This window comes from Scyliorhinus canicula, chromosome 6 (genome assembly GCF_902713615.1).
Source record: "Scyliorhinus canicula chromosome 6, sScyCan1.1, whole genome shotgun sequence".
Taxonomy (NCBI): Eukaryota; Metazoa; Chordata; class Chondrichthyes; order Carcharhiniformes; family Scyliorhinidae; genus Scyliorhinus; species Scyliorhinus canicula.
This window is the reverse complement of record NC_052151.1, coordinates 127,733,181-127,757,619: the sequence shown is the minus strand read 5'-3', so window position 1 is coordinate 127,757,619 and position 24,439 is coordinate 127,733,181. Positions and strand designations below refer to the sequence as shown.

General features: G+C 43.5%; 1 protein-coding gene across 13 annotated transcripts in view; it reads left to right on the top strand.

Moving 5' to 3' along the window:
• Positions 1-24,439, top strand: part of otofa (otoferlin a) — a 500,940-nt gene that overhangs the window by 366,090 nt on the left and 110,411 nt on the right. For all 13 annotated transcript variants that reach the window (XM_038800135.1, XM_038800124.1, XM_038800129.1 and 10 more), the window contains 7 exons: positions 997-1,113; positions 6,009-6,161; positions 10,401-10,590; positions 10,884-11,008; positions 12,963-13,097; positions 20,714-20,875; positions 24,279-24,398. In XM_038800135.1, coding sequence (XP_038656063.1) covers positions 997-1,113; positions 6,009-6,161; positions 10,401-10,590; positions 10,884-11,008; positions 12,963-13,097; positions 20,714-20,875; positions 24,279-24,398 — 1,002 coding nt within the window. The remainder of the gene's footprint in view (positions 1-996; positions 1,114-6,008; positions 6,162-10,400; positions 10,591-10,883; positions 11,009-12,962; positions 13,098-20,713; positions 20,876-24,278; positions 24,399-24,439) is intronic.

The following is a 24,439-nucleotide window of genomic DNA, read 5'->3' as shown; positions in this document are numbered from 1 at the left end:
AAAGGGACATTTGTCATGGGAATCTCACTTTAAGAAATGTTTGTCTTCTCAAGTGGCTGCAGTGATGTCAGTGTGTGGGTGAAGCTGGGCTCTGGCTCTCCTTTTTACTTTCATTTTGAGCTGGAAGCTGTTTTTGGCTATGTTTTAGTTTCGTTTTCAGTTGGAGAGCTGCATTCAAACCAAGGAGGTGTATTTTGGTCTTTCTCTGTACGCTAAATAATGTCTCCAGATTACTTGATAATTTCAAAGTAATACCTGTTTCTGCAAGGAATGCAAACCTATTTGTGTTAAAAAGGGTCTTTGACTAATGGATGTTGTTAGAAAAGTTACTAAGGGTTCCCTATAGAGCACTGTATGGTTGGGGGGGGGGGGGGGGGGTATCAGTATTGGTAGTTGATAAGATGTTTACTGTGTGTTTTTTAAATGTCAACTGGATTCATAGAATAAACAGCATTTTGTTTAAAAATACTTTAGATCTCTGTTGCATCAGACATGTAAAGTGGGCCCTTGTGCTCCCCACAACCAAAATCTATTAAAAGATGTGGGTAAGGTGAACTCCATGATATACTTTGCTGTTCTCTAAGTCCTGGCCCATCATACGATAGTGAAACAGATGGATTTTTACAACAATCGACAATGGTTTCACGATTTTCATTAGACTTTTAATTCCAGATTTTTTATTGAATTCAAATTTCACCCATCTGCAGTGGCGGGTTTTGAACCTAGGTCCCCAGAGCATTACTCTGGGTCTCTGATTTACTAGTCCAGTGACAATACCACTACGCCACTGCCTCCACATGTTGCCAATAACTAAAAGCTTCTGAACCACTTTTATGAAATTTGTAGTGTGGAAACCAGAGACAAAAACAAATGTAATAAGCAACATGAGGGCTGTACTATTGAAATGATAATTCCCTTTTCTGGAGACAAAATAATATTTACGAAAGGTTTGTTGTAATCTTTATTCTAAACTATTACACATATGTCTAAATACAGGAGAACATGGCACAGCAAGCAAAGACAATGAGGACCCAGGTGAAGAAAAACACACTAAAGGACAAACTGAAACAGGTTCAAGCCTTTCTGCATAAACTTCGCTTTATGATTGATGAGGTAAGAGATTTACTTACATGCAGAATGTATGAAATACAAATTACTTTGCACAGAACAATGAGCAATACTGTTGCATTTTATTCCAAAAAATGAATTCCTAGTAACATTAAGGAATAAATGTAGAAAATAAGTGTAAAGATAACTTTTAAGCAATTTTTGTTACAAAACTTCTCACCCCCTCATTCCCTCATTTCCTTCACTCCCGCTCCTTGTTTTCCTAGTCCTTCCCCATTTCTCTTTTCCTATTTTCACGACATTGATTGTTTTCAAAGGTATAGTTCCATGAGCACTGGTTGTGATACCTCACTGTCTTTATTGTCATCACAGTTTAAGCAGAACCATGTCCTAATCTGACACACATTCCAAGGTTTTCCAGCAGGGATTACTAGGCAGTGATTGGGGGTGCAAATTTATTCTCAACCCTGACAACAAAGGCAATTGTTGATCCTTATTATTGTCTCAGTAAACACCCAACGGCTCAGCATAGTCCAAGGACTGAATTTGATTCCTTGCCAATCTGTGTGCCTCAGCTACTCACTTTGCTAACGTACTGATCTGTCAGGGGCTAGAAATTGATATTTCTGGCTTTTGGACAAGGCATTCAACATCAATAGGAAACACTGAGGATCATGACATCTTCCTGCCTAATGCCCTTCTCAACTACCAGCTCACCTTCATCCGGTTAGCTGGCATACTGATGATATGACCACAGAACTTTGCTTCCCACCCAACCCCAACCCCCACCCATAATAACATTCCTCTTCTAATTTCCTACTTTCAGACACCCAAGAACAGCCACAGGAGGAAAGAAAGCAATAGCAGAGCACTCACAGATATCAACTCAGATATTGGCACTGCATGTGCCTTAGAGGCCGCTTTAGTTCTGGGATCAATGCATGTTGAGTCATCCAGGCATGTGACCTGCAGCCAGACTAGGGAAGAGGTGGTTTGTGTGTCAGCCTGGTGCAAGGAGAGGTAGAAAATGGGCTCTATTGTAGAGAATGCAGATGAGGGCCTCAGTCGGGCATACAGGACAATGCTGATGGATATACGCATCAACGTACTGGGTGCATTGGCTTTTCTTCCAGACAACCCCCTGACCCTGTCAAAAAACATGGAGGCCCAGTTCCAACTTGGCAGTGGGTTGCCCATTTGTAGAATCGTCTCCAATTTTCTGTTTTCCTGCAAAGTCAGAGGCACTGTCGTTGCTGCCCCTACACCTTTTGCAGCCTTTGTGTAGAAATCTGGGCCTGTATCCACTGGAATTTGGTGTAGAGGCTACGATCCGATCAACCATGGTCTTCTCAAATGGCGGAGCAGACTGGAGGGGCCAAATGGCTTACTCCTGCCCCTGATCTGTGTGCCCCTGTTTCCCAAAAGGATGTGGCAACACACTCTGGAAAATCTAAGAACTCACCAAAAAACTTCCAGAAGTATTCTAGAATACCTCCATACACTTTGCAATGGAAATTGTTTTTTTCAAAAAACTGTTGCAGTTTGGATGCTGGTCCTTTAAATGTCATTAGTACAGGGCCCTTCCTGCAGCTTCACACCTTCTGTTTGCAGAATCAACAACTGAAGAGGTTATCTGCATATTCGTTGATCAAATTTGGAACCCTCACATGACATCAGCTTGTTGAGCAGTGTGGCTTCAGCATAGTGTTCATTCAAAGTTTTCCAGTGAATAGGGAATACATCTACATGGGTTCTTCATATCTAAATCTGTGTAAGCCACATAGGAACAGTGCAATGCAATTCAGGTAGCATATGAATTAGGAATGGCAGAAGGCCTCTTTAACACTGCTTGCACTAGGCAATATTTCCCGACCCCCGCCTCAGTTTCATGCTGACTTTCCAGTTGAAATTCAGATATTAGATAGAATATAAGATACTAGTATTAAAGGATGATGCTGTGATGATGTCCGACACATCTTATTCGGCATGGGACAGGAGGACCTTTGTTTGCCAAACTGTATTGTGTGCCTGATCATAAAATGTCCTTAATCTCTCACATTCAATTGGCTTCTATCTGCTTTGTCTCTCCCCTTCATAACCTGAACATCTGTACCAAATCTCCAGTAATCTTCTCTATTCCAACAAAAAAGTCCCACTTACACATGTCTTTCTTTCTTTGGCCGGAATTCTCCAGCCGTTCACTGCCGGCGGGATTCTCTAGTCCTGTGACCGGTTTTCCAGTGGCGTGGGGTGGCTTCACTGGGAATTCCCATTAACAGCGCCGAGAATAGAGAATGCCACCACCAGCGTCGCCACCCGCTGCCGAGAAACATGCGGCTAGGAGGCCAGTGATTCCCACCCTCTGTATTAATATTTCCTCATGCATCCGAGTGAATCAGTACTATACCCTTCTGTACTGTCTCAACATCCTATCCAAAGTGTGGAGCCCAAAACTGAACACAGTATTCCAACTGTGAACTTAGTAAGGTTTTACAGAGATTTACATTTGTATCTTTGCTTTTATGTTCTCTTACCAGGAAAACCCAGTATTCCTATTAGTTTTTTCTGGCCTTTTCTACTTGAGGTGCTGCTCTTAATGTCATGTCAACTTGATTGTCCAAAATCACTCCGCTCTTTCTCATCAACTTTCCCTCAATCAAAGTTACCCTTTCTTTACCAAATATACCATTTCACATTGAATTTCATCTTCTATTCTTGTCCGATCATTTTACCAACATGTTCTTGCCAATAATGTTCAAAATTATGTCTTATTCTTCCTATTTCAGTGTTGCTGCTACATCTGCCAATTTGCAGATCGCTCTATACTCAAAGCAGTGTTGCACACAGCAAACAGAAGCAGGGGCGGGATTCTCCGACCCCCCCCACCAGGTCGGAGAATCGCCCGGGGCCAGCGTCATCCCGCCCCCGCCGTGTCCCGAATTCTCCGCCCCCCCCGAGATTTGGCGGGGGCGGGAATCGTGCAATGCCCGTCGGTGGGCCCCCCACGGCGATTCTCCGGCCCGCGATGGGCCGAAGTCCCGCCGCTGACAGGCCTCTCCCGCCGGCATGGATTAAACCACCTACTTGACTGGCGGAAATGGCGGCGCATGGGGGCGCCGTGGTCCTGGGGGGGGCGCGGGGCGATCTGGCCCCGGGGGGTGCCCCCACGGTGGCCTGGCCCATAATCCAGGCCCACCGATCGGCGGGCAGGCCTGTGCCGTGGGGGCACTCTTTTTCTTCCGCCCCGCCATGGCCTTCACCATGGCGGAGGCGGAAGAGACCCCCTCCCCTGCGCATGCGCCGGTATGACGTCAGCAGCCGCTGGCGCTCCGGCGCATGCACGGACTTACGCCGGCCGGCGAAGTCCTTTTGGCCCTGGCTGGCGCGGCGCCAAAGGCCGTTCACGCCAGCCGGCGGAGTGGGAACCACTCCGGTGCGGGCCTAGCCGCTTAATGTGAGGGCTTGGCCCCTAAAGGTGCGAAGACGTCCGCACCTTTGGGGTGGCCCGACGCTGGAGTTGTTCACGCCACACCAATACGCCGGGGCCCCCCGCCCTGCTGGGTAGGGGAGAATCCCGGCCCAGTAGTAGAACAGAACCCCATTAAATGCTCTTCGCCATTAGGAGAAACTTTCCTTTACTCCTGCACTCTGAATCTTCTCTTCTAAATAGTTTACCGTCCAATGTTCTACCATCCTCCTCATTATTCTCCAGCAATCCCCTGTGTATTTCCTTGTCATGAAACATAGTGATTTCCAATTCCACTAAATTTGTCAACTCTTCAATGAACTCTTTCAGGGTTGCCAAATTTAGTATTTCTTTCTGAAATCCATGTTAAACTAACTGGAGCATGTAGCATAATGATCCTGTTTAGCACTATCCCTTTCAAAAAATGGATATTGCATTTGCCACTCTCCATTCCTCTGGTACACATCTTCACTGAATAGAACCTTCAAATATACAGCTAAATTTTACTGGCCCACAGGTGATGGGAACACAGGTGGTTTGGGAGGTGGGGTGCTGCTGTAGTGGCTGGAAATATAGGTAGCAGCCGCATCGGGAGGGCTCCCTGACATGGCTACAATAGACTGGGGAGGTTTTCATTCATCAGGTTGTGAAGTGAATCGGCTGCCTGCTGCAGAGAGTTGGCAGCCAGCTTGAATAATTAAAGGCCCTGTAATGGCTGTACATTGATGAAGCTGGGTGACTCCCTGTGAGAGGAGGCAGCTAGATCCATGGAGGATGCCTCCCTTCGGCAGCCTGGGTGGCCATCGAAGCCTGATGCTCCATGGCCCTAAGAAGGGGCTACACGCAGGAAAGGCTGTATCCTTGGCTGATTGGCTGGCAAGTCAACTCTGATTGGTCGAAGTGTTGCCAAAGAGAATGCAGCGGGAAACTGTTGTCTCCCATGCTTTTGTTCAATTCAAAAAAGGTGCAAATTGTGGATACGTTGCTTTTATCCGCATTGGTCCCAAATTATGACTATATGAAGCTTCTAGGAAACAAAAGTGAGCAACATTGCAAGCCCAACTGATAACCGTAAATTGGTTGCTCATGTAATTCTTAGCACACTCGGGATTGTTTAGCATTTAACTTAACCAATCAGTCGACCAGCCAACTAATCAGCACCCTTTTCACATACAGTATAAATTGTAGCTTCTTTTGAAATTTTGGTATTCTCGTGTCTATCCTGATGCATCCGAGACAAAAAGCTTTGACAGAATGTGTCTTTTATCTGCAAAACTCAAGTTCTATCGTACCAAAGGACTATTTTGTATTCTGTTTATCACACCACGAAGCCCTATACACCTTGCTCCTCAATATTAATTTTATTTCTACCTGAATGCATTAATGTAGCCGTCCTAACCCTCATTCCCCCTATCATTACTCAGGAGGCAGCTTCTTTTAATGTCTTTACTAATATACCAAATTCCCATTGCAGCCTCAGCACAGTATTCCTGAAATTTTCCTCTGGATGATGAGCAACAACAAGCGGATTGCATACGTTCGAATTCAATCCAAAGATATCCTCTACTCAATAGTGGATGAAGAAACAGGCAAGGATTGTGGCAAAGTTAAGACTGTCTTCCTAAAGGTAATATGATCTCACCTGGTGAATCTGTACAGCTGTTATTCCATTGAAAGGGTAATAGGATAGATATGAGGTTTTGTGGTCTATGTTCATAGATCTTTGAAAGTTGCCACTCAAGTGGATAGAGCTGTGAAGAAGGCCTATGGTGTGCTAGCGTTCATTAGCAGAGGGATTGAATTTAAGAGCCGTGAGGTGATGATGCAGCTGTACAAAACCTTGGTCAGGCCACATTTGGAGTACTGTGTGCAGTTCTGGTCACCTCATTTTAGGAAGGATGTGGAAGCTTTGGAAAAGGTGCAAAGGAGATTTACCAGGATGTTGCCTGGAATGGAGAGTAGGTCATACGAGGAAAGGTTGAGGGTGCTAGGCCTTTTCTCATTAGAACGGAGAAGGATGAGGGGCGACTTGATAGAGGTTTATAAGATCATTAGGGGAATAGATAGAGTACACAGTCAGAGACTTTTTCCCCGGGTGGAACACACCATTACAAGGGGACATAAATTTAAGATAAATGGTGGAAGATATAGAGGGGATGTCAGAGGTAGGTTCTTTACCCAGAGAGTAGTGGGGGCATGGAATGCACTGCCTGTGGTAGTAGCTGAGTCGGAAAAGTTAGGGACCTTCAGGCGGCTATTGGATAGGTACATGGACTAGGGTAGAATAATGGAGTGTAGGTAACTTCTTAAGGGCAGCATGGTAGCATTGTGGATAGCACAATTGCTTCACAGCTCCAGGGTCCCAAGTTCGATTTCGACTTGGGTCGCTGTCTGTGTGGAGTCTGCACATCCTCCCCGTGACTGCGTGGGTTTCCTTCGGGTACTCCGGTTTCCTCCCATAGTCCAAAGATGTGCAGGTTGGGTGGATTGGCCATGAAAAATTGTCCAAAATTCTATGATTAACCTAGGACAAAAGTTCGGTGCAACATCGTGGGCCGAAGGGCCTGTTCTGTGCTGTATTTCTCTATCTATCTATCTATCTATCTGAACTCCTGCACTGGCAACTCAAGAGTGCTGCTGGTCTTCCAAAACATGTGGCTCCATGGAAAACTTTGACCAATCATAATGGATGGGTCTCATTTACATTCCACTGCCCAGTTGCCTACCTAAATTTGCAGAGTCCAGAGGCCATCCAAAAGCACCATTAAACTGCAGAAGGAGACCAATTTAGTGGTTGGGGTGCTGAGGTAGCCCCAGGGAGCAGAGGCCAAGACTTCCCCTGTGGGGCCTGTAGAAACATTCAGCACAGCAGACAGAGTGGATTAAAATCCCTCCCATATATGATCACAGGCCCAGCAGTAGGGCTCTAGGATCACAAACTTGGTAGCAATGCAGAAGGATTGTAAGGAGAAAATCAAACACAAATAGGGATGGACAATATATGCAGCACCATCTGTATCATTCACATTATATGCAAAAATTTAAAATGCGGCAATTCCTTGTTTAATGTCACAGGAGCGACATTCAGAGCAATTTATAAACTGTCACCACCAAGATCATTTAAATACACGGATTTTCTGATTCCGATGACAAATATTAGAATTGATACAGATAAAATTGTACTTTTTAATTCTCATGTGCTGGTAGATTCAACATTCAAAAGTTGCAGAGATTGAATTGTTATAGAGAGAAAAAAAATGCAAGAAAAAGTGGATTAAATTCTGAAACATATTTTAATTATATGCTCAAGAGGAAAATAAACTTAATCGTTATGGTTTTAAAGAACGAAAAAGAATTAGGCTCCTTCAGGAATAACTTAACCATCCCAAAGAGAACAATATTTCTCTGCTTGGATTGCATTGCACTTCTGTAGCTATTCTACTACTGTAGTCACCATCCACTCAACTGTAGCCACTCGGCTTTGTCGCTATTACATGACTATAGCCAATACTCACTACAGTGGGCATAACACTGTGGTGATTATTGCACAACAAATCCATTCCACTATCATAGTTATGACACATATGTAATCATTACATGCACTACTATAACCATTGTTCACACTAGCAAGAGAGTTCTCCTTCTGTCCTGACAAATACTTGTCCCTCAAGCAACATCACTAAAAAGGCTACCTGGACATGAATCCCATTGCTGTTTGTGGGTCCTTACTGTGTGCAAATTGGCTGCTGCATTTCCCTACATAACAACAGTGTCTACACTTTGAAATGGGTTTCATTGACCAGAGTGCATTGGCATGTTCTGAAGCTGTGAAATGTGCTAGTAAATTGATTTGGATTTTGTTTATTGTCACGTGTACCAAGGTACAGTGAAAAGTATTTTTCTGCGAGCAGCTCAAATAGATCATTAAGTACATGAAAAGAAAAGAAATACATAATAGGGCAACACTAGGTACACAATGTAACTATATAAACACTGGCATTAGGTGAAGCATGCAAGGGTGTAGTGTTAATCAGGTCAGTCCATAAGAGGGTCGTTTAGGAGTCTGGTAACAGCGGGGAAGAAGGGGTCTTTGATTATGCTGCCCGCTTTCCCCAGGCAGCGGGAGGTGTAGATGGAGTCAATGGATGGGAGGCAGGTTCGTGTGATGGACTGGGCTGTGTTCACGATTCTCTGAAGTATCTTGCGGTCTTGGGCCGAGCAGTTGCCAAACCAGCCTGTGATGCAGCCAGATAGGAAGCTTTCTATGGTGCATCTGTAAAAGTTGGTAAGGGTTAATGTGGACATGCCGAATTTCCTTAGTTTCCTAAGGAAGAATAGGCGCTGTTGTGCTTTCTTGATGGTAGTGTCAACGTGGATGGAGCAGGACAGATTTTTGGAGATATGTACCCCTAGAAATTTGAAGCTGCTAACCATCTCCACCTCGGCCCCGTTGATGCTGACAGGGGTGTGTACAGTACTTTGCTTCCTGAAGTCAATGACCAGCTCTTTAGTTTTGTTGGCGTTGAGGGATAGAATTTTGTCGCTGCACCACTCCACTAGGTTCTCTATCTCCCTCCTGTTTTCATTATTTGAGGTCCGGCCCACTATGGTCGTATCATCAGCAAACTTGTAGATGGAGTTGGAACCAAATTTTGCCTTGCAGTCGTGTGTGTATTCAGGGAGTTTCGGAGGGAGCTAAGTACGCAACCTTGCAGGGCTCTGGTATTTAGGACTATTGTGGAGTAAGTGTTGTTTATTCTTACTGATTGTGGTCTGTGGGTCAGAAAGTTGAGGATCCAGTTGCAGAGTGAGGAGCCAAGTCCTAGGTTTTGGAGCTTTGATATGAGCTTGGCTGGGATTATGGTGTTGAAGACGGAGCTGTAGTCAATAAATAGGAGTCTGATGTAGGAGTCCTTGTTGTCGAGATGCTCTCGGGATGAGTGTAGGACCAGGGGGATGGCGTCTGCTGTGGACCGGTTGCGGCTTTATGCGAATTGCAGTGGACCAAGGCGTTCTGGGACTATGGAGGTGATGCGCTTCACGATCAACCTCTCAAAGCACTTAATTACGTCTGAAGTCAGGGCCACCGGACAGTAGTCATTGAGGCACGTTGCCGAGTTCTTCTTTGGCAAACTCTTTCTTCTTTCTTTCCTATACCCGTTACACTACTGTGACCATATTCTAGGTGGATATAGGAACACATTATCTTCACACTTAGATGGAAAAATATTTGAAAAAGAAAATGGCAGGGGAATGGGAGTGAATAGACCCACCTTTTCCAGAGCTGGTATAGATAAAGTGCACAGCCTCCTCCTGTCCTGTACAATTCCATTTGTGCAAAACTGAGTTATTAGTGCACGTTTTCTTTTCTATGCCAATCTGCCTTTGAATGATAACCTCTCATATTATATATTATTATATAATTCAAGCAGTGGGAAGGTCACCTGCCGAAAGAGTGTCAGGTTCAGAAATGGATACTCAGTTTCCCAGTGAAAATTTTGTGCTTCTTTTTACCTCATTCAGTGATACATTTTCAACTTCCAGTAATACAGGGACACATATAATAATAAATCCTTGCTTAACTGTCACTTATGCAGCCTAATCATGCTGTTACGATTCCATTTCTGTCATGCTGGTGATAACTGAAGCGTAAATACCCTCTTTGTAAATAGGACAGTACTCAATGAGTGTGTAAGAATGGCGGACGAAAATTATTAATTTTACCCAACAAGAATGTTTAGCTAATTCCATGCAGCATTTTTCACAAAATGTATACTCCTTCCCAAAGTCACCATTGTGCAAAATTTAGGAATAGTATTTACCTCTGTTTAAATTGTCTCAAATAGCAACTATTTTGTTTTGTCAGCTGCCTGGAAAGCGAGGCTTTGGCACCGCAGGATGGACAGTTCAATCTAAAATAGAGATTTACTTTTGGTTGGGATTGAATAAGCAACGGAAGGATTTCCTGTGTGGCTTGCCCAGTGGATATGAAGAGAACAAAGCGGTAAAGGGTCAGGGATTGCAGTCCTTCCCACCTATAAGTTTGACCTACATCAGTAAGTACTGATTTTGAAAACAAATAACCACTGCAGTATTCAGATCCTAACATATATATTGGATGATTAATTGGAGCAAAGGAGTTCGAGTTACATTATGTTGTTCTGCTGAATAAGTTGACAGAAATATCATTGCTCCTTTCGAGGCATGAAATTCCTCAAAGGTGGAAGTCATTTGGAAAGACTGTCCATAATGATGTTTGAATGCTTGGCCAGTGAAAATAAGAGAATTTATTCACTTGAGTGAAAGTGAAATTTTAATTCTTAGTGGGATTTTTTTTGTGCCAAAACAGAGAAGCAGCTTTTCCAGCTAAGAGTTCACATGTACCAAGCACGTAGCCTGTGTGCTGCAGACACCAGTGGCCTTTCGGATCCATTCGCCCGTGTCTTCTTCTCCACACAAAGCCAATGCACTGAGGTAAATACTGTACAACCCAAATGGGACCTGTTTCTATCAAAGAATTGTTCCAATGTAACACTTGTTCCATTGCTAATACCAGGATAGGCAGCTTATTAATCAACTCCCATCTGGAATACCCTATTGCAGCTATGGACATGTCATTGGGGGCAGTTGCCAATTATAGTCTTGAGCAAAGCTGCTGGGAGTATTTGTAGAACCAATAGAGAAAATATTTGTTGGAAAGATGGGCCCATAGTAATTAAACACTCAGCAAAAGGTGTAACCTATTCTTAACCGCACTGTGTGTGCTACTACACCATAAAGGGAAGGAGGTGGCATTGTGGTATTGTCACTGCACTAGTAATCCAGGGATCCAGTGTAATACTTTGGAGACCCAGGTTTGAATCCCACCAAGGCCTATGGTGAAATTTGAATTTAATAAAAATCTGGAATCAAAAGTCTATTCGTGACCATTGGCGATTTTTGTAAAAACCCATCAGGTTCACTAAGGAAGGAAATCTGCCTACATGTGGTTCGACTCTTAAATGTCCTCGCGAATTAGGAACAGGAGCAATTAGGGATGAGCAATAATTGCTGGTCCAGCCAGCAATACCCTGAACAAATAAAAAAAATATGGAGTGCAAGGTTTCAAGAAGGTGGCTCACCATCCGTGAGCTATGCTGTCCCCAAATGACTGGGTGAACAGTCCATATCAGCTTTGGTAGAGACAGGGAAGCCTGTCATCAGCCCACCATTTTACTGTGAAATAATGTGAAAGGAGACTGGTATCCTATTTATTTAATTAAAAAATATAAACTAATCTTCTGCTCTTTACCTCAATGGAGATAGCTTCTTACGAGATTTAGGGGACAATTTTATGAATTTGTGATACTCATAACAAACATCATCCACTAGCTTTTCCGACAGTGTGCTGCTTTGGATTTCTTCTCATAATGTCTTTCACAATTCACAGGGGCTGGTTTAGCTCACCAGGCTAAATCGCTGGCTTTTAAAGCAGACTAAGCAGGCCAGTAGCACAGTTCAATTCCCGTACCAGCCTCCCCGGACAGGTGCCGGAATGTGGCGACTAGGGGCTTTTCACAGTAACTTCATTGAAGCCTACTCGTGACAATAAGCGATTTTCATTTTTCATTTTCATTTCATTTCATCGGGTACATATGAGAGTCGGTGTTTCAGTTGCCCTGAAGGCAAATAAAGGAAGTGGCAGGGTTGGAGGGAACAGTGGATTTTTTTTTCTTTTGCAGGATATGGGTGTCGCTGGTTGGGCCAACATTTATTGCCCATCCCTAATTTCCCTTGAGAAGGTGATGCTGAGCTGCCCTCTTGAACTGCTGCAACCGACATTTCTTTAAGAGAGAGAGTTCCCCAGGATTTTGATCTAGCTACAGTGAAGGAAGGACGATATAGTTCCAAGTCAGGATGGTGTGTGGCTTGGAGGAGAACTTGCAGATGGTGGTGATCCCATCCATCTGCTGTCCTTGACCTTTGAGGTGGTATAAGTCACAGGTTTGGAAGGTTCTGTCAAAGGAACCTTCATGAGTTCCTGCAGTGCACCTTGTAGATAGTACACACTGCTTCTACTGTGCGTTAGTGGTGGAGGGAGTCAGTGTTTAAGTTGGTGGATTGGGTGCCAATCAGTGGGCTGCTTTGTCCCAGATGGTGATGGTCCACTTGCGTTTGTTGGAGCTACACTCATCCAGGCAATTGGAGAATATTTATCATACTCCTGCACTGTGCCCTGCAGGTGGTGGTGGACAGGCTTTGGGAAGTCAGGAGGTGAGTTACTCACCATAGAATTCCCAGCCTCTGGACTGTTCTTATAGTATTTAGGTGGCTGATCCATTTCAGTTTCTGATCAATGCTAACTTCCAGGATGTTGATAGGAAATTAAATCATGAAACAATGTCATGTCGGATATCAAATTTCAATTTCATTGATCTGTCATCCACAGGTTTTACAGGAGACTCTGTGTCCTACCTGGGACCAATTGTTGGTGTTTGACAACATTGAGTTATATGGTGAAGCACAGGAACTTAGAGATGACCCTCCCATTGTGGTCATTGAAATTTATGACCAGGATACTGTGGTAAGGAGTCCTAATTGACTATTTTTCATCCAAACAATTCAAAATTCTAGTTCCATTTCATTTTGCATATTAATATTTTAAACAATATTGGGCTTGGAATATTACAATTGAAATATCCTTAAACTGATAGACATAGTGGATGGAATTCTCTGCTCCACGCTGTTAAGATCAGCAATCCCTATCAGGCAAAGAATCCCGTGTCGGCTCAAAAATTGGATTGGCGCCTGACAGCAGACCGTTCCCAGTCTCCCGTCTCACCCCTCCAGCCATAGTTGACTCACACCCTGCTCCAGGAACATGTAAACAGCTCACTTGCATTCATTTTAATGTGATAATGGCTGGAGGCCCGAATCTCCACCTCCGCCATCCACTCCCTTACACCTCCGTTATGTTCCAAACCACCTCGCAGGCACTCCACAGCGTGGGGTTTGATGCAAGCACTGTCCTGGCATAATGGACCCCGAGGGGAGTCAAGGATGTTATCCTATTGCTCATGTGCCCCTCTACCACAGCTAGGGGGCAGAGGGAGGGTCCCCCTAGGGCCCTAGGGTTGGGTTGGCTTGGGTTGTGGATGAGGGGTTAACCCATGGACCCTCCTCTAGGATGTCGGTCCTGTGTCTGGACTGTTGCTTCCAGCCTTGGGCAACCTAAAGATCACTCTTGGCGAGGTATTCACATGTGGCCCTCTGTTTGAAATCATCATCCTTGTCTGACCTGTTTAAACCTTGAAGTGGCTTTCTCACTCTGAACCGCTTTGCCTGACAGCTGATGAGCAGATCAGACAGTTCGTTGAAGATGCAAGATAGAAAGACTTTCCCTTTTCTCTCACCTGCTCTCTCAGTCCCATGCATTAAAAACTGCTGCTTTGTGAAGTGTCTGAACCTTCCTAGAAAGCCCACCGCATTTGAAAAGCATTGAAATCCCCTGAGATACTTTGATGTGCTTCGTAATCATTCAATTTCACATTGCAGTACTTTTAACTAGCCTCTGAACATAGAACATACAGTGCAGAAGGAGGCCATTCGGCCCATCAAGTCTGCACCGACCCACCTAAGTCCTCACATTCCCCCCATCCCCATAACCCAACATCCCCTCCTAACCTTTTTGGTCACTAAGGGCAATTTATCATGGTCAATCAACCTAACCTGCACGTCTTTGGACTGTGGGAGGAAACCGGAGCACCCAGAGGAAACCCACGCAGACACGGGGAGAACGTGCAGACTCCGCACAGACAGTGACACAGCAGGGAATTGAACCTGGGACCCTAGCGCTGTGAAGCCACAGTGCTATCCACTTGTGCTACCATGCAGCCCCTTTGATTGCCTTCTTAATGGTTTAAACACAGCAGGTGGGAGGCATCTTTATTTATCTTTCCCTTCATGTGCGAGTACATCTGATAAACCATTGATCCTAACCACAATGTTTATAATGACCCTTCTTATGATTCACAGCTGCTGGCCACTTCAACAATGCTAAGTGCTTTCACTTCCTCTTTTCTAACCGCAGGTTGTCCAAGGTTGGAAGGGTCAGTCCAGGTACAAGATCACCTCCCCTGGGGAGGGTTCCAGGTCAACTACTTATGATAGCCTGAGCCTGGTAATGGCAGAGGGGCACTTGAGTAATGGACTAACCTCCTTCATCCAGCATGCCAGGCTAGGGTGTCACTGCCAGTGTTGTCAGTGCCATGGTGCCTATGGGAAGTGCACCGTTCAAAAGCAAGGGGCCTGAATGGGGGTTCAGAAGTGGAGGGCCTGGGGAGGAGGGGGGTTGGCTGAGTGGTTGGTTGAGAGGGGCTAAGGGGTTAGCTGAGGGGGAGTTTGGATGGCTAAGCGGGGGGGGGGGGGGGTGGGTGGGGGGTCAACATTCTGTCTCTGGCCCCTAGGATCAGGGAACCTATTCAGAATTGCAACCCGGGACCAGTCAGTGCAGGTAAACGACGTGTTCGCCACTATGCATAAATTTGCACAGTAAAGTTATGAGAATACCACCTCGATGAAGCCACTACGCCAGCGGGACACTGTCACAATTCGCCGCTGACAGGAGCACTTTGTTTCTGAAACAGGGAGTCCCGCCCAGCATCTACTTCAATTTACTTACTGCTATCCCTTCTGGAGATCTTTCCCCCTTCATTTAACGATGTCCAGCTGAGAAACTAGGGATGTGTGAAAGTCACGGGATGTGATTTAATGCACAAAACACAGAAACCTGTTTTGGACGCATATCCCGGGGACTTTCTCGGCACCTGCAGCACCGTAAATGACCCCGTTATTAAGCGGGACGCTAGGGGTGTTTTTTGGGCTTGGCGAGGTATACCCCCACGGAGGCCACACTTGCATCGCTTCCTGCACTGATGAGCTCAGAGATCGGGGTGCCATTTCTAAATGCCGTTCCGATCTCTTGACCCCCACCTCGAGCACCCCACAATGGCCTCTCGAACCACCCTGCCCACCTCCCCCCCACTGCCCCAACTTTCTTCTTAGGGGTTAGGGGGTCCTTGAGCATTCCCTCACCCCACCTCTGAAGGGCAGGGCAGATCCGATCCCTAGCATGGGAAAACTAGCACCTTGGCACTGCCAAAGTGGCAGTGTGATGGCACTTCCAGAGAGTCTGGGTGGCACTGCCAAGGGGCCTGGGGACCAGCAGGAGTGCCAGGATACCACAATGCCCAGTGCCTGACTACCCGGAGGCCTGGGAGCCCCCCCCCCCCCCCAGGGTGTCATTACGCAATGGACCAGTGCCCAATGGTGCTATGGCGAAATCTCCCAGGCACGGATGTTATTATCTGGGCTTTGGGAGAATAGCACAGGCATATTTACATTAGCCTAATATGTTAATCTGGATCTCGCCCAGCGAGGGCAAGATCCACGGCGCAACATTTCATGAGATCTCGTAAGGCATCCCAAGTGTTCCAAATCTCACCAGAAGCCTCTGCCGAGATTTAATGGCCTTGTCGGGTCACCAAGTCAGATGTGATGAGGCCATTCGATTGCTCCCCTGGACACCTTCATAAACAGCACCTAGGTTTCTTTAAGAACAATTTAAAAGGATAGGCACTACATCAACAGAGACATAGACAGTAGCAGCCCCACACCACCCGTCTCCTTCACCCCAATCTATTCAGCAATGGAATACAGTGTGAATAGTTAGTATTTTCCAGCTGACAACTCTGATTAAATTTACCATGTTAAACAGATAGAAAGAACAGACAACTTTGATTAGGAAACTGATGCCTGTATGTTTCTAGAACTGAGAATGTTGTATTTTAAGCTCCCTGTGGATAAACCTTTGCTCTTTATAAGTTTCAATTTCTCCACATGTTAAATAGACCCCAATCTGCTGGTGTAGTATGAAACTAGACACAGATCTTTTTCTTGTTAGCAGGTTTATTCACAGAAAGCACATTACATATATCTCTGCCACCTTCCTCCCAACACCCTGGCATCCCAGCAATCCCTTTTTATATTTGTTTAAGATACTTAGTCAAACAAAATCCTCCACCTGCTTATCCTTAACCTTAACAATACAATTAATGTAACATTAGCACCTGACTATAAATAATTTGGATGATAAGTGAAGGTTGACTGTATGTTTCTGCTTTATTTCCTCTAACTTCCCCTTGTTGCTGGATGCCTTTGCATGATGGTCTAAGTAGAGTTTACATTGTTCAGACTAGTTGTGATTTCAGTAGCTGTAGAGCAGAATTTGAGTAGATTAGGCAGTTCAGCATAAAAGATGCAACAGAAAAACTGTTACTCCATTATCAAACGAAAACTGTATTGCATCTATAAGTCCACTGCTGTGTGTTGTGTGTAGTCAGATAGTTCTGTGCACTGGAACTAGGCAAACACTTTGGGCGGGATTTTCCGTCCCGCCAGATCCCTTTTCTGGTGCAGCGCACCCCTGCCGGCAGTGGCATCGTCCGTCCCGGCAGCCGGCCAATGGAATTTCCCATTGTGGCCATCCCCAGGCCGTCGGGAAATCCACGGGGTGAGTGCGCTGTCGGCGAAGCGGAGAATCCCGCCCTTTGTCTTTTATTTTAAAGTGATAATTCTTACATTTGGTTTCTGTTTATTTTCCCTCCAATTTTCAAAACTTAGCATCAGTTCTTCTTTGTTTTGACTGATGTTTCACTGCTACGACAATGTGTCTGGAATTGATCTAGCATAGAACAGATCTAATAGCCAAAAACGCAGCACCAATGAATACTGTGGACCATTAGTAGAAGCACCCACCCAACAAGCAAGGAGGCATTACTGGATCTGGTTCTGGGGAAGGAGGTGGATCAAATGTCAGTAGGGGAAAATTTGGGAAACAGTTATCATAAGGTCACAAGGATTAGTTATATAAAAGGACAAGATTTTTTAAAATCTCGAGTAAAAGTACTTAATTGGAGGAGGGCCAGTTTCAGTGTTGGAATTGGAATGATAAATTGACAAGTAAAACTGTAAACAAACAGTGGCCTGTCTTTAAAGTGACTCAGGTACAGTCAAGGTACATTCCCAAGAGGCGGAAAAGGGTAAAGAAAGCCAGAGCTCCCTCGGTGACGAAAGAAATGGGGAGTAAGATGAAGCAGGTAAATGGTGTGTATGGCAGATGTCAGGTTGATAATTCTAGTGAGAAGCAGGTTGAATAAGGAAATTAGAGAGGCAAACAGAGATAGAGAAGGGGATGACAGCTAACATAAAATCTCAGCCAAAAGTCCTTCGATAGGCGTATAATGAAAGGATAATGAAAGAAGGATTAGGGACCAAAAAGAGCACATGGCTGAGGTACTAAATGAATGCTTTGCATGTATCTCAAGAAAAAAGATGCTGCCAGAGTCATAGTGAAAGAGGAGACACTTGAGGTAGTAGTGGGGCCAATAATTGATAAAGACGGAGAAATAGACAGGCTGACTGTACTTAAAATTGATAAATCACTAGGATTGGATAGGATGCATCCGACGATTCTGAGAAACTCGCCGTAATCTTCCAATCCTACTGAGATGTGGGAGTAGTGCACGAGGTCTGGAGAATTGCAAATGTTACATTCTTGATCAAAAGGGTGTGTAAGGATAGATACATGCTGGTCAGTTTAACCTCATTGGTGGGAATGATAGTCTGTAAGGAAATTAGCAGTTTCTTGAATAATGCAGGTTAATTAAGCAAAACCAGCATGGATTTGTTATAGGCAAATTGTGTTTCACTAACTTGATTGACAGAAAGGGTTCTTAAGGGTTATGTTGGTAATGTGCTCTATATGGACTTCTAAAAGTCATTAAGAGAGGATGACTGGCCAGAAAAGTTAAAGCCTACAGTATAAAATGGACAATGGTAGCATGGATATAAAGTTAGCTGAGTGACAGGAAACAGAGCAGTGGAGAGTGTTTGATTTTCAGCCTGGAGGAAGGTATACAAAGGAGTTTCCCAGGGTCATTGTTTCTCTTGAAATATATTAATGACCTCAACTTGGATGTACAGGGCATAATTTCACATTTGATGGCAACCAAAACTTGCCAGTATTGTGACCTATGGATATGATAATGGCAGACTTAAGGACATAATCAGGCTGGTGAAATGGGCAGATGCACAGCAAATGGAATTTAATGCTAAGGATTATGAAACTATACATTTTGGCCAGAAGAACATTGAGAGACAATATAACCTAATATTTCAGGAACAGTGGAACATGTACACAAATCGTTGAAGGTGTCGGGGCAAGTTAAGAGAGTGGGTGTAAAGGCAAATGAGATCCTGGGCTTTCTCAGTAAAGGCATAGAGTACAAAAGCATAGAAATTATGCTGATACTTTATAAAACATTGCCTTGAGCTGCAGTATTGTGTCCAATTCTGGGCATCGCACTTCAGTAAGGATGTCAAAGCTGTTGAAGGGGTGCAGAAAAGATTTATGAGAATGGTTCCAGAGAATATTCAGCTATGTTGGGGAATCTCCTTGGAGAAGAGGGTTGAGTAGAGATTTGATCGAGTTGTTCCAAAACATGAAGGTGGATAGAGAGATAGATAGAGTAAATAGAGAGATGTTGTTCCCATTGGCAGAAGTGTCAAGAAGCAAAGGACACAGATTTAAAGTGAAAAAAAGCAAAGATGACAGAAGGAACATTTTTCTTTATGCAGTGAGTGATTAGAATCAGAAGTGCACAAGCTGAGAGGCAGATTCAAAATGGAATTGGATTAAGTACCTGAAAAAAACAATTGAAGGGCTATATCTTTGTGGAAAGAGCATGAGAGTGGTACTAGATAAATTGCTCTTACAGAGAACCAGCATGCACGAGACAAGCTGAATGGCCTCCTTTTGTGCTGTAAACATTCAATGATTCTACCGGGCTCAACTGTGATACTCCCTTCAGCCGAGTTCCCTACCAATATTTATTAATCTGAGCACACAAAATAATTGCTTGGATAAGTTATCAGAAAGTGCTTTCTGGTCCAGCAGAAAGTGTCTTCAGGAAAGGAATAGCAGAGAACAATTGGTGGAAAAAGGAGGAAAATAAAGAAATCAGATTTCTTTTCTTTGAGAGTATCATGTTAAAGACTGGTTCAAGTTTCTTGAATGAGTATGTTAGGGAATAGCAATCCCAGGAATAGTTTTTGAAATTAATCATCTATAAAATAGATTTAATTTCTGGTTTGCATGTCATTAGCATACCTGTTTTGAAGCTCTCAAATAGATTATTCCATTGTGACTTACAACACCGTAAAATTACTGTTTTTAGAAAATATTTACAATCCCAGCTGTTTGTTACTGATGGCATAAAGTTTCATCTTTATTCAAAAATCCTAGGAATTCAATGTGAATTGAAAATTCCAGATTGACTACATGGTGTAACATACCCTTCAAGTCAATTTTTGTGTGAAGTTCAATTATTATATTAGAGGAAGAAGATTGAGTGCCCAGGATGTCTGATCTGCAGTTTATGCTATTAATTCGAATGGCAAGGCTGGGCTATTACTTTGACATATCTCCCAAAAGACAAAGATAAAGTAGACACCAAGGAAGCCAGGAACCGAATAGTTAAAAGTTAACTTATGAAGATAATTCGCTAAAAGTAAGCCAATGGAAGAACTCTCTTTGTGAAAATTCTGAGTGCTCTATTCTTAGAACAGGATCTTAGTGAATTATAGATATAGATCATTTTACAGAAAGTTGTGACTTTGATTAACCCTGTTATTAAATGTCTCATCTTATGAATACAATATTACGTCAAACAAAACAGCCATCAAAGTTTGACATGGATCCGGTAAGAACAATTTTGAAACTAAAATCTGATGATCTCAATAGAATTATAGTCAGATTGTCGGGGAATTGAAGCTAAAGTCAATAGAAACATTTCTTCAATAACACAAGTGTTAAATGCAGGGATTCCCAGATTGAACAATAGTGAAAATCAAAAACAGCAATTTAACTGATTCAGAAAGTATAGTGCAGCATTTGATTGTGTTGGATCGTGTTGCGGTCTATTCAGTCCTGTTTTGAGAAAGTCTTGTCAAATTCACATGGCTTGATTTTGAGCATTAACTATTCAAGTTCTCAGAACATCTTGGAGACCCAATGTGGCAACGGATGTTTCTTTATACTTCAGTTATGTTAGGTAGTGGCTAACAATTCTACACTTGCAGGGAAAAGCAGAGTATATTGGGCGAACATTTTCGAAGCCAGTGGTGAAGATGGCAGAAGAGGAATATTGCTCCCCTCGCTTTCCTCCACAACTCGAATATTATCAGATATATCGGGGGAATACGACTGCTGGAGACTTGCTGGCTGCTTTTGAGCTCCTTCAGGTAATTCTGTGCCTATAGAAATAACTCTTGATTACATGTGTTTTGCCCCATTCTGTCTGCCTCTTTTCATTGGACTCCATGATGACAATGACATTGGAGTTCGTACTGCCCAAAGCCAAATCTGAGTTAGCCAGATTCAAGGTTCTTGGAATTTTTCTTCACATCTATCAATAAAAAAAGTTATTCCGCGAGGAAAATCAAGTGATTGAATAAAAATATTATTACAGGTTTATAAGATGTTTGTGTCCCACTTTTTAAAAAATGCGGCTACACCGAATGCACAACAATTCTTATTTTTCCATCCATGGTCGGAAAGTAAATGGCTCAGATTTACTCTCACCCCTTCTCCTTATTAGCTAAAGATAGTGGCTTGTTTTGGGGTTCCATTACAGGTGTAGCTGCTTGCAGCCTCAGCAAAGTTCATTCTTCATTCATCAACTTATTCTCCGAATGTCTCAAGCCTCACCCTCTGCTCAATGGACCCTCCTTCTATGTAGCAGTCACTGTGAAGTAATCGTAGGTGGATGTCATCACTACAAGACATAAGTTAAAATACTGGTGATTTAAATGGCTAACTATCTCCATGAATCAAGCATACATAAGCCCTAGTGTACTTCGAGGACCACCCCTCTGCAGTTATGAAATGCCAGGTTCAGAGGTGGGACTTAGAGATTTGGGGCATTTCTAGGATGTTCAACAGGACAGAAAGCCTCTCCGTCTCAATGAATATCTGGACCAGAGTACATTTTTCAAGTCAATGGCCTTTCTGCTGTTCAGGGGTATTGACCTGAAACATTAAATCTGTTTCTCTCTCCACATATGCTGCCGGTCCTGCTGAGTGGATACCGTTCCCAGTTTTTTAAAAATGATCTCTCTCGTAAGCCAGAGTACAGAAGCCAGTTACAGTATCCGATGCCACCACAGCTAAGATCAGGAAATGTACCTGGATCCTCATGGCTCCGCTTTGTATCATTTGATCAACCTACCTGTTGAGGTGGAGTAGCTGGAGCCGGAGTATCAAGGAGCTTTTACTCCTTCTTGGAAACAAAACCGCATCATTCCCAAATGCCTGGCATTTCAACCCCCTTGACTTGACCTCAAGTACTTTTCCAATCAACTGAGCACAGATCAATGCTGCTATTAAAATTATGAGGGAGTGAAAGTTATTCATTTGCCCACTTTCCTACCTGAAGAAGAATGTCTCCAGGTGATGTGCTTCACCACATGGGCTGCAACAGTTCAAGAAGGCAGCTCACCACCACCTTTGTAAGGGCAATTAGGGATTGGCCAGCAAAGCTTTCATTCCGTGAAATAATAAATTTTTAAAAACATGGAATGTAAAAACACAATGGTATTGCGATTTCTGTCCTGTCCATGTGTGCAATAAAATTCTGTTGAAATAAGAAAGGAACATCTTCTAATCCTGCAATGTTTCCAATGCTTGATCAGTTGCTTCTCATGGTCATCATCGATGCAGAATAAACCTGAAACAGTTATCTGGGATGGTTTAGCACAGGGCTAAAGAGCTGGCTTTGAAAGCAGACCAAGGCAGGCCAGCAGCACGGTTTAATTCCTGTACCAGCCTCCCCGCCGGAATGTGGCGACTAGGGGCTTTTCACAGTAACTTCATTTGAAGCCTACTTGTGACAATAAGCCATTTTCATTTCATTTCATTTATTCATTTCATTTTAAAATTTGAGACACTTTTAATCACCTCAGTTCAATGGGGAGGAGAGGTACCAGTTTATTCTGGAAACCACGTATCGGATTGCTGACATTTTGATTAAGGATCTATGTGCATTAATGTCCATTCCTACCCACACTCTTGAGGTAAACCCTTTTATTTGAGCTGTTCTGCTTCCATTAAGGGGAAAGATTAGAAAAGTAATAATTATTGCCATTTGAACTTGTTTACTGGTTTTGCATTAAAGTCCCTTACTCGGACTGTTCACCTGCTCCTACAAAACTCCCGGCTCTAACAGCATCAGACAGAGGCAGCTGCAGACAACAAGATAGTGACAGAAACCCACAGTTGCAGTAAATTTGGGATCTTCAAGAACCTGAACATGTTTCTGCAAGATAAACTGAATTTAAGAGGAACCCATTATCAACTTTTACTCAGTTTCCTGCCCGATGGCCAACCAGATTAAAAGGCCTGTCAGCTGCCAACAGGAACGTTATTGGTAGAAGACCACACCTCGGGACTCTAGTCCCCAAACCCAATCCTACATATCATGGGGATGTGAAGAGTGGGTGTTTAAAATTCCCCAAATTCTACTGTTTTGACTATGAAGTTCTTTCAGCTTTTTGGATGACGTTTTTGCATTGGTTGGACCTGGTAAGCATCACACAGACAGCTACGTCTCTTTGAACTTCATTTTAGTTTTTTGACAATCATTCATGTGTCGCACAGTTTTCTTTCTTTACATTTGTCTGCCATTGTTTTGCCTGCCCATATTTTGTTCCACATGTTCCATTACTTCTGGGCTACCTCTTTATATTCTACTATCTCTCCCAGCTTACTATTAACTTAAAATTAGACTAAGACATTGATGCAAATTAAAAACAGTAGGGAGTCCAACATCAAACTCAGCCCCAGTCTGACACTTTGAACAAGTGTTTATTCTTTTCTACCTTTCAGTTTCTCATTTATTCCTATGATATAGCTTGAAACCCCAGAGCTTTGAGTTTAATCAATAGTCTTTCATGTAGAATATATCAAATGTTTCTTGGATTATAAATACACAATACCACAGGGTTTAACCACAATCTGCTTGGTGGTCCCTTGTCCCCTGCACCCAAAAATCAAGTGGTTGCTCAGTTATCCAAGTTGAGATGGTGTGTGCATGAGAATAAAACAACTAAGAGATGGTATTCCCAAGCACCTGCTGTCATTGCACTTTGAGATGGTGGAGGACAAGGTTTGAGAGGGGAAGCAATCCGTATCACAGAGGTTCATGCTTGTAAGATCCAATGTTATTTTTAAGTATTTGTCAAACCTTCTACTGTTTGGGGTAAGAGAAGTCAGGGATAGGGTGGAGGCATGGGCTTAATGAGGGTGCTCTTTCCAAGGGCCGGTGCAGACTCGGTGGGCTGAATGGCCTCCTTCTGCACTGTAAATTCTATGAAGAATTATGTTTCATTTACATCAAAATGACATTATACACATGTGACTCAGTGATGCCTTTTGGACTAATTTGTGTTATGTATTTGAGATGAGGGAAATGATTTTATCATGAGCCGTTTCCCATTAGATACAAATCTTTAAATTACTTAGTTAATTTGGTGCTCCATATGGGAACTGCAGAACCTGCAATTTTTTATCCATATTCTATGAGGTGGGGGGAATCTCAAATATTCCCTTTAAAAATTATTTACACAGAGTTTTATTCATTCAATACAGATTCCTCCCTCAGGAAAACACAATCTGCCTCCAATTGATGGCCCAACAGACTCTGAACGTGGTCCAATTCTCCCTGTTCCCAAAGGGATCCGGCCTGTGTTGAGCAAGTACAGGATTGAGGTAGGCAACCCTTAGCATGTGGCCCAGATTTTACAGTCAGA